An 11,502-nucleotide genomic window follows, 5' to 3' on the forward strand; every position below is an offset into this window, starting at 1 on the left:
CTGGAGGCTTCCTTTTCTTGCTGGTTGTCAAGGTAGAGTTCCCTACTTTCTGGCCCTCTCCAGAAGGCAGCTCTCAACAAGGCAGCCAATGTTTTCAAAGCCAGAAAGAGACAGAGCCTCTCAGGAAGACTGATTGTAAAAATTCTACATAGTGTAATTGTATGGCACGTTTGATCATCTTTATTATATTCTATGAGAAGCTAGTCATAGGTCTTCCACCTTCCTGACACTGAAACAGGGGTGGCACAAGGCATGAACGCCAGGAACTGAGGATTATATATATATATCTCCCCAAACAGTATATCCCATTAACATGTGAGGGACACACTTCCTAATTTCCTCTAAATTTCTCAGTTATTTGTTTCCTACATAAACAATATAATTTAATCAAGCACTACCACTCTCTTCCCAAATTCTACCAGGATTCTATATTAAAAAATATTTATTTATTAAAAACAAATCTTTAGAGAACTGGTAATTTTATAATACAACTCAAGAATATATAGGTAAGTGTCTTTCAATCTGTTCAGGTCTTATTTTCAGTGAAATTTCTGTTCCATACCATCGTATCAGAGACTTCTTTGCATTTCCTATTTACTTTATTCTGCAACAGTCATGATTCTTGATGGTATTGCTAATGAACTATTTTCCTCTTTTAAGGCTTGTGTGATGTACTAATGAAAGGCAGTTATTATTTTATCCTTACCTTATATCTAGCCAGGATATCAAATTCTTAGCTTTTTACTAAACTCTCTGGAAGTTTTGGTATATAACAAGTATAGCCATAAAAAGATAATTTTGTATTTTTCTATCTTAATGTTTTGTAGTTCTGCATTTGAAAGATAAATCATAAATAATAGTGGTACAAGGTGACTTGCTTCTGTAATCTCAGCACTTTGGAGACAGAAGTTTGAAGCCAGCCCAGTGGCGTTTCAGGACAGTGAAATCATCTCTCCCCAATCCAAAGTAAGTAAATAAATACATGTAATCAAAAATTATTTTCTAATTCCTGATTGACTAAAATCATGTTAGCATTTTACTGTTAGTATATTTGTGTGAAAGAAAATCGTTTCTGTTAAAAATAATAGATGGGCCGGGCGGTGGTGGCGCACGCCTTTAATCTCAGCACTCGGGAGGCAGAGCCAGGCAGATCTCTGTGAGTTCGAGGCCAGCCTGGGCTACCAAGTGAGCTCCAGGAAAGGCGCAAAGCTACACAGAGAAACCCTGTCTCGAAAAACCAAAAAAAAAAAAAAAAATAGTTGGTACTCCATCCTCAAGAATACAGAGCTAGAACTTGGCCCACAGACACCATTTGAGAGTTTATTGTTTCCAGTGATTGGACAATGACTTCGTTTGGATTGAACTCTTGCTGGGATTAAAACATTTCCTAAAACTGAGACTGAATGGAAATCTATATTCCCCGTCTCTGCTTGGGTTCAAGTTCCAGCTCTGATGAAGCTTTTTCAAGCATTACCCATTCTTAATTTCTTTTTCATATTCTACTTATCACTCATTTGTAATTCTTTTGACTATTACCTTCTATTGAAGGGTATTTCAAACCATATTTATGTGAAGTCTTGATTTGGACTTTGGACATGTGCTTTATAACATTAAGTGAATCACATAATCTCTTTGAGCCTCTGTTCTCTCTTCAGAGTTTAGAATATCTATGCTTACCCACCATAGCCAAGTGTTGGTCATCACATGATATTCATGAGCTTGTAAAGGAAAATGTAATATCTAGAGCTGGACGGTGGTGGCACATGCCTTTAATCCAAGCACTCAAGAGGCAGAGACAGGAGGATCTCTGTGAGTGTGAGACCAGCCTGGTCTACAGAGTGAAATCCAGGACAGGCACCAAAACTACACAGAGAAACCCTATCTGGAAAAAAAAAAAAAAAACTTTTGGTGGGCCAGTAAAATGGCTCAGCAGATAAAGGCACTTGCTACCAAGCATGGATAACTGAATTTGATCCCAAGAACCTACATGATGGAAGAGAAGTCACCTGTGCAAGTTACTTCCATTTACAAACTGTGATGCACCCCTACCCCCAATAAATAAATGCCAAAAAGAAGACCCTTGATGACTAGCTAAGCATTGATTTATTTAGCAATGATAAGCATGGTCTCTCAAAGATGACAAAGCTATTTTAGTTTTGGGGGAGGCACTGTAGATCTTGCCCCAGACAAAGAAGATTCAATCAGTGAATCCATTCTGGATGCTTCCTGGCTACCTCCAAATGCAGGAAACTCAAGATGAAATGGCCTTCTGTTAGCTACTATGTGTTCTCGGGATCAGGGGTTTACAATCCAATCCCAGCTGCACAGTTGGATCTCTAGGCACTTATTTTTAGACTATTAATGCTGGAACCCCATCTGGACCAACCGAATCATGGTGTCTTAGGATGTAGTTTAGACATTTATTTTAGGGAAACTTAAGGCAAATCTTCTGGTTGACAAAATGTGTTAAGAGTCACTGATTTAAGTTTGTTTAATTAGTATCTATTCCAAACCCAACCAATCATCTCAATATGAACACCTACAAACTTCTCCTAAAATAAAATAGATGATGATGGGAAATACTCACCTTCTAAAATCATTACAGAAAATATTTCAAGGCAGAATAGGATCCTTGAGTTTATCATTAGATTGTTTAAAATGCTTACATATTCAACTGATCAAAAAAAACCAAATGGAAAACAATAAAAAGGAAAAACTCTTCTATTTCTCCTCTCCTTCATCCACTTCTTGATGAATATTAAAGCACTATATAAAAGAGAATAAAATGCTCTGCCAAGAATGAAAAGCATTCTGTCACAGCAGGAATTTACACATCAGTCCAATGATCTGCTTTCTACCATGAGATGATAACTCATATCAGAACCTGCTGTAATGGAATCAAAGGGGAAAAATTTAAGAATATATTTTTAAAGTGTATTTCCAGTTGGTTTGGCAGTACATTAGTCATCGATCTCAAGGGTTTAATGTGTTTAAACAAAGAAACAGTCACAATGACTTCCAGTTCTCAGCACCTTCTGGGATACTTACTTAAAACAGGATATAATGCTGAAGAGCCAATGAGTCATCATAATGTCTCACATAGTGAGGTCAAATCAATAACTCTTGCTGGGATTAAAATGAAATGAATTTCATTTGGTTTTGATAAAAATTCAGCTAGTTTCTAAGCAACTACTAGGTAAAAATGGCTTAATGTTCCCCAAATGGTATAGAAGATAATACACATGTCCTAACTTAACATTGTATACAGGAAATAAGTTGACTAAAAAAGAGAAGATTCCAGATTATCATATGCATGCCCCATAACCATAATAGCATAAAAATAGTGATTTAACATCAAGTCTCCAACCACACACATATCATATGCTAAACTCTTATGCAAGCACATTAATTTAGTCAAGTAGAGTCTGAATTAAGTCAGAAAACACCACATTGAGTTGTTTCTTAGTGGGAAGAAATGAGACGTGAAGACAAAATACCAGAAACCTTCAGGGCTTCATCCCTATTTGTTCTGTCCCTGATAACCAGATGACCTTTTAGAGAATGTGCTTTAGTAAGCCTATCCCAACACAGAATATTTTCCTTGTCATCCAAAAGGATTTTTTTCCCAAATACATTAATAGGATAAAGTGCTTGCCTAGCATGCCTAAACTAACTATAGGTTCAGCTTAACTCTCTCTCTCTCTCTCTCTCTCTCTCTCTCTCTCTCTCTCTCTCTCTCTCCTCTCTCTCTCTCTCTCTCTGTGTGTGTGTGTGTGTGTGTTTATACCAATACTTACTATGATAATCCAACTATTACCATTTTAGATTTTCTATACAATCACTCAGAATCAACTGCTTATTTAATAGCATGCAAAGTAGAGATATAGATAGAAAGGACTTCTAGTTAAAGATGATGGATTGAACATATCCATTTATCTTGGCTAACTCCCAAAATTCCACCGACATGACACTAAAAGGATCTTTTTAAAAGCCACAATAATAAAGAGAGTGGAAAAGACAGCCATATTAATATCCTGAGGGCTAACAAAAACTATGGCAGCAGCTTTGGAAAAGCCTAGAATAAAGTATTTACACTCAAGCAGCTCCAGAAGACATAGACAGCTGAAGTTAGAGGAGGATGAAATAAGAAGGAGCTAGTAAAACACGTTTTGAAGAGCACTTAGGAAACCTCCAACTTCCTGTCTCTGGTTCCTCTCATTCTACTATAGGTTCAGAGATGTAGTCTCTGGAGAGTAAAGCAGAACATCTCTGAAGCTGGACAGGAGCGCAATGGATATTTGTATACTGCACGTGGTGTCTCTTTCGTGTCCTTACCTTCTTGTTCAGAGAGAAAGGAAAGGATTTTTCTGTAGGTCATATGATCAGCCCAACAGAAAAATCAAAGGCATAAAAATCTTGATCTTGGTTCTAAAGATCATCTAGTCACACAACTTATAACCAACAAACATAGGAATAGCTTCATGCTAACAGCTCCTGAATCTGTTTTAAACGACCCCCTCTTAAACATATGTAAAACAATTAGCAGAAAACACTCAGACATCTGTGATTGTAACATGGTCCAAAACAAAATAGTTTGGAAGAAACAATGAAGAAATAAAGAAAAACTTGTAAAAAATTCTAATATCTTCAGAGAAAATTTTCAGAGCATTGTAAATATGCAAGGAAAAAAAAAAAAAACTCCCAGAGGGGGAAAAACAGGATTCAAGAAGAATCATAGTAATATCTAATTTTTCAACATTAATAACAAGAAGCCTTTGGTAGAAAGTAGATAGTAAAAATTTGAGGGCAAATGCTTTCTAAACTACAATTATATATTCAGCCAAACTATCAAGCTAATCATCAAATAAGAGTTCTGAATTTGTAAAGGCTTCACTATATGACTTCCCATATACCCTTTTCCAGAAAGAAAACTACTTGAAAGTTTGCTCTACCGAAATGAAGAGAAAAAAATTAAGAAAGAGAAGAAACAAACATCTAGGAACTTTGAGGATTCAGCATAGCAGAAGGCCAGAGAACATTAGTCCAAGTTGAAAGCCAAAATGATGTAAGACAAATGTCTCTAACACTAGGACACATAAACAATACATGCAGTGCTTTAATACACTGAACAAAGACATATCATTCTTGAAAAGAATATGGAAATGAAGTTTAGTAAATATACTAAAAGCGAAAGAAAAAACAATGTGGTTACTAACTACAGGGAAAACAAAATTTTGAATAAGTATTCATAATATCCATACTACATGGCTCTACTATAAAGAGACTTTCTTAGTCAGCTCATCACAGCCCACTGCTTACACAAAATGATGTGTGATAAACTGGGAGAAAAAGAAGAGTTCAAAGAAACCACATTTCCGCCGGGCAGTGGTGGCACACGCCTTTAATGCCAGCACTTGGGAGGCAGAGGCAGGCAGATCTCTGTGAGTTCGAAGCCAGCCTGGTCTACAAAGAGAGTTCCAGGACAGGCACCAAAACTACACAGAGAAACCCTGTATTGAAAACACACACATTCACACACACAAAGAAACCACATTTTCATTTTTTATAGTATGACAACAATTAGATAATACCTAAAAATGAACAATTTGAAAGTGGCTATTACTGATAAATCCAACTAAGATGTCAAATGCAGCATGCAGTGAGCAGATAATATCTTACAGAATAAATGATATCTGGTATATGACAGATATTCAATAAATGTTTGTTGAACTGAACTGACATGTGAAAAAATCTGGCTGGAATATGTGCCTTTCTCAAAACACTGTAAATGTTAGATTTTCTCCTCTTTATTAAACCTAATCCCTGAAAGTTCCTAGCTGAAAAGAGAGAAAAATATTATTTTTTAATTACCCCCAAATGATTAATGATGTTTTACAAAGGAAAAGAGAAATCATTGGTATCTCACCATAAAAAGATTTAACAATACTATTAGTAAGCTAATTACATTCTTATACAATAAAATAATCAAATTCAATATTCACTAGAATGAAGCAAAGGATATTTCTCTACAAATACTGTTCAGAAGTAGTCAACTTAAATCTTACCTTGAAATGCATACTTATGAGTACTTACAGATGAGTACTTAAAGTCCATAAAAATTTATAAAACAAAACATTTTTCTCGTAAGCAACATATTTAGAGGGTTTTCTTGTTTGCTTCTGAATTACATTTCTCATGAAAATTAGAACCTTCGTTATATATATATAGATCAAGAGAGATATTTTATGCAAATCTAAGATAAATTACAATTCACTAAAATATCTGACAAAAGAAATCACAAAGATATAATGATTTAACAGTCTTTATTGTAAGCCAGTTGTTTTTAAGACCCCTGGTCATCTACCAACATGTGAATAGGAAGAACACATTTAATCCACCACAGATAGACTGAAAATAGTACCCCTTTGAAAGCTCTACTCCTCTGTGCTATGTTAAATAACTAAGCTAGGAGTAATCACTAAATTTCAGTTTTCATTCCTTTATTAAGAATATAAATATTTCCCAAGTAAACTACCATGGAATACTGTTTCTAGTCTTGAAAGCACACACAGGAGAACTTACTCCTAGATGTTTATTTCCCTCTAACTCCAAACCTGAAAATAAAACATACAAATCAGGGGAAATAAGAATGGGTTACTAGCACTCAGGTGACGTCATTGAAGTATCCATTAGAACACAATCTGTAAAGAGTCACTTACCTTTAATCTTCAAACAAACAATTATGGTACATCATAGCGAATGTTTTTCTTCTGACAGGTAATTGTGTTGAGCATGCTGTGGTATGGTAAATACAGTGAATTTCACATCAGGCTCTCCTTTTCTTCACAGCACTTACTACTGCTCAGTTTCAATACAGTAAAGGTTACTGGCACTATTAACCTTTTGAGCCAGATATTGGACAGGGCTCAAGTCCAACAAGGAGTCATCAGCTGTCAGGTAGCTGCTTAGCAACACTGTGGTCTCTACCCACTAAATGCCTGTGGAACCCACCTCAGATGTAACAAAAAGTTTTTAGACATGGCCAAATATGCAGAAATTGTCCCCTGTTGAGAATCAGAACTTTAGCAAAATATGGCAGCCAGGGAGAGTGGTTGAAAACAAAAAATACAAATAAAAACATTGATCTCTTTTTCATAACAGTAGTCTTCTGGTTTGGTATAGGTCAAAGCACTTCTTGATGCTACTAACCTATGACCATTTTAAGATGAAACACCTTCTACTCCTAAACCTAAATTGAAGTAAAAGAAGTCCAATTAAAACAATTCACCAGGAACACGATGGAAATAATTCTGAATAGTTATCTCTCCACATTCCCCTTAAAAGAGTGCAAGGTCATCCTTTTCTATATTACATGGCATGACTCCAGAAATACAAAAAAAAAAAAAATGGAGTACTTACCATGTGCCAGACATAGTACTTGGTATTCAAAAAAGTCATATATCAATTATATTTACTGAATTGAGAAATAACTCTTATAAACAGTTTTTAACAGGTTATTCTTGTGATCTTTAGCAAAGGATTCTTCCATATGAGATCAAAAGCATGAACAATGCAACAAATGAAAAGCCAATCCATTTGCACTTCATTAATATATACACATATATATATATATATATTATAAAGATGTTCACAGTTCAAAAGACAGCTAAGAAAAAGGGAAGCCACAGAATGGAAAAAAAATGTTTGCAAAATTTTCATACTGATAGTAGATTGTACCTAGAATATGTGAGTGGATAATAATGTGGTAATAAAAAGATAAATAGCCCAAATAAAATGATCAAAGAATATGAGTATACAAAGAGATGACCAATGAGCATTAAGCATTTTAAAATATTCAACATTAGCATTCATTAAGGAAATTCAAATCAGAATCACAGTAAGATATATAAATACACAAGTACAAGGATGGTAACAATTAAATAGCCAGATAGTAACAAATGCTGGCAAGCATATGGGGAAACTGGAACCCTAACTGTCGAAGGGAATATAAAATATAAAATGGAACACTTGCTCTGAAAGACAGTATGGCCATTCTTCAAACAATTAACCGTAGAGTTATATGACCTAGTAATTTCATACAGACCCCCAGGTATATAACCAAGAAAAATGAAAATATAGCGCACACACACACACAAACAAATAGCACATAAATCATTATAACTTCATCATCCATAAGAGTCAAATGGCCCAAATATTCATCAATGGAAAAACAAAATATAGTATATTCACAAAATGAAATTCTATTTGACCATAAAACCGAAGTACTGACACACACAAACAACATGGATGAATCATGAAGATCTCATGCTAACTGAAACCTATCAGTCACAGAAGGGCAAATACATGAGCTCACATACATGAAATGTTGAGAATAGTAAAATCTATAGCAATTGAAAGTAGATTCGTGGTTGCCTAGGGCTGGCACCAGGAGAGGGACAAGTGGGAGAGAAAATGGGAGCTAAAGGACAGAACAGGGTTCCTTCTCATCATTTTCAAAGATGAAACAATAGAAAATGAACTGTAGTAATGGCTGTATCCGTGAAAACACTAAAATGATAACAAACACACTAAAATGCAAAATATTTACATGTTAATTATATATTTATACAGCATACTTTAAATGGGTGACATCATATGAATTACGTCTGAATAAAGCTGCTTTGTTTAAAATAGCATTCAAGGTACAGTTAAAAAAAAACTCAGCATTTGGATTACGGCTTATTAAGAAAAACATTTTTAAAATGACCTATTATCTGGAGAGAGCTCATTCTTTTTATTGTAAAGTAGGAAATGATCATTAAATCCTATTTAAACTACTGAAAATACTCTGGGTAAATACTTAAGAATATGAAAATCTTGAAAGTACAAAATATAAAATTAAATGCCAGCATGAGGAACTTTCAGAAAGCATACAACACAGTGATCATTTAAGATGTTTTCGAAGGCAGTAAGCAATTGGGTTCATGGAGGTGTGCGGGGGTGGGGGGTGTGTGTGGGGTGGGGGTGCTGTGAAACAAAAAGAGTTAAATAATCCAGATGAAAAGTGGAAGCCTGGAACAACCCCTTCTTTACCAGGCTTCAGAGATGCTCAGAAAACAACCTTTCTTACTTCCCATGCACCATAAACCTTCTTTTTCAGGAGCCTAAGATAATCATCCATGGATTTACTCCAGAAACAAATAGGAAGTGTGTACAACAAAAAGCAAAACAAAAACAGATTGAAGGAGAGATATAAAGAGCTAAACCAGTCCCCAGCAATGGCTACTGCAAAGTTGGACAGTCACCAAGCAGTACTGCTTTTTCCAGGCATACATAACAAGATCCTTGAATGTATAGCTAGCCCACAATTCCACTACTGAGATGATTCAACCTGTGTCATTTCCAATCCATAAGACGTCAGCTCCTATGTTTCTCTTACATGGTGGGCTGTCTCGATCATGCTACTCTTATCTCATTGCAGAGCCCTGCTATGTGTTGTCGCCACACTCCATGGTTTTCCAGACCTGAAGTATCACCAATGTCAGTGGCAAAGAAAAGCCTAGACACATTCGGGATTTTTTCAATACATGATAAATCTCAGCTCCTGTCTTGGCTATTGCAAACAATCCAGTTTACCATCAGTCCGAATATAGGTACCCCATTCAATACTGTGTTCCACATTTGAAGCAAAAACAGACCTAATATTGGGGTGGGAAAGGCAAGAAAGAAACAACCAAAGGCAAGATTTTTTTTTTCAACAGAGTCATTTCAAAATGACTGCGTTGGAAGCTGAAATGACCCAGATTATAGGGGGTGGGGTTGGGGGGCAGGTATTCATTCCTTTGCAGGGTGGCTGTGGCTTAAGGTGGGAAGAGGGATCTGGCGGTGGGGGGGGGCATCTACGTGGTGAGAGAAAGAACTGGGAATGGTCTTTAGGTACCACCCACCTCTGCAAATGAATCACTGCAGTGTCAGCCCTGCACTGATTCCATGAATTGCCAAACAGGATGAGGTAAGGCATAAGCCCGGAGCCCCCTCCTCCCCTTTTTTCCCTCTTCCTGCGCACAGAAGGGCACATCCCTCAGCGAGGTGCACCATGCAGCCCATCGCCGGCCGGGGCTGAAGGACTGACGTCACCTTTCTGCATTGAGCTCAAGGACTAGTAGCAGTACCAATTAGGTGGGGAAGAGAGTTGGGGCGCCACCGCAGCCACCAGGTGGTAGGGGTCCTCCTCTTAGGCACTGCAGTTTGGGTTCACACAGTAAACACAATGACCGGATGGAAACAGAAAAGGGTGGAAAGGAACCAAAAAGGGGTCGTAAGACCCAGTCGCTGAGGAAGCTCAAAGATACCCCTGGCTTATGTAAGACCCTCTCCATGCGCCTCCACGCGGTGGCGGCGCCTGTCCCGCATTAGTGCGCTTGGGAGACTGATCGTCCTTGTCCAGGCAGGCTCACAGCAACTCTCTCCCATAGCCCCACCGGGTTGGGACTAAGTCAGAATATGGGGATCAGATCCCGCCGTCCTGCGCCCGCTCCCAGCCCGCCACAGGTTAGATCCAACAGGCCTCCAAAACTGGCTGTTAAGATAGAGAGAGGAGTCCAGAAGAGAAAACAGACGAATTCACAACTTTCCCCAGGGGCTGACCCTGTCCTAGAAGCTTAAGAAATCAATGCATTTAAAAAAAAATTTTTTTTTTGGAAGGGTCAAAAATCTGCAACCACCGACACCACGGAGATCACTACAGCTTTCGTCAGGTAAAATCGAGGGTCGCAGCAACCCAGACCTGCACCCCACCATCCCGCAGCCCCGACTTAGCACTCTGTGCCTGTCTCCTTATCCACTGGCTAAGACTGGGTTTGGGGTTTAGGTTTTCCTTCCACCTTTCTTTCTAAGAACATCATCACACGGTCTGATAGACCGTGGTCCGGCCAGCAGCCAGGCATGGGCACTCACCCAGAAGACGAAGGAGTAGATGATGAGGAGGGTTTTGAGACAGGTTATCACAGGTTTGGTCTCCATTCTCCTCGATGCCATACTACAGAGCTCCGGCGGCGGCAGTGGCGGCGGGCGGCGGGGCGGGCGCGCGGGAGGGGGAGGAGGCGGGGCCAAGGGAGGCGGGGCGCGGGGGGGCGCGTGCTCCCCGAGCTTCCCGTGCGCGCGCAGGCTGGGAGACGCGCGTGCATTAGCGCGCGCCCTGCGGGGCTTGGGCAGAAGGAGCAGGCCGGTTGGCGATTGATTGCATGTTGAAAATGCAGCCCAAGCCTGCACTCCTGAGCGGGCCCAGACCCCCAGCCAAGGTGGAGGCTGTAGTGGGTCCTGGACCAAAGGAACCCGAGAGCCTAGATGCCCGGTCGGAAGTGAGGGCAACGTTTTTCAGACCATCCAAGCACTAAGATTTCGGCTTTGTAAGAAGCAGGGCCTGCCCCTGGCTACATAAAGATTGTGTACTGTATTGCTGCGTTTGGACACTCAGGAGTCATGTCCTTGGCAATAAGCACA

At 38.7% G+C, this 11,502-nt stretch overlaps 1 protein-coding gene across 1 annotated transcript in view; it reads right to left on the minus strand.

Moving 5' to 3' along the window:
* The window catches only part of Tspan7 (tetraspanin 7), a 104,226-nt gene extending 93,152 nt beyond the window's left edge, over nt 1-11,074 (minus strand). The window contains exon 1 of the mRNA XM_028881427.2: nt 10,957-11,074. Coding sequence (XP_028737260.1) covers nt 10,957-11,037 — 81 coding nt within the window. The 5' untranslated portion in view covers nt 11,038-11,074. The remainder of the gene's footprint in view (nt 1-10,956) is intronic.
* Nucleotides 11,075-11,502: the final 428 nt, after the last annotated feature.

This window comes from Peromyscus leucopus, chromosome X (genome assembly GCF_004664715.2).
Source record: "Peromyscus leucopus breed LL Stock chromosome X, UCI_PerLeu_2.1, whole genome shotgun sequence".
Classification (NCBI taxonomy): Eukaryota; Metazoa; Chordata; class Mammalia; order Rodentia; family Cricetidae; genus Peromyscus; species Peromyscus leucopus.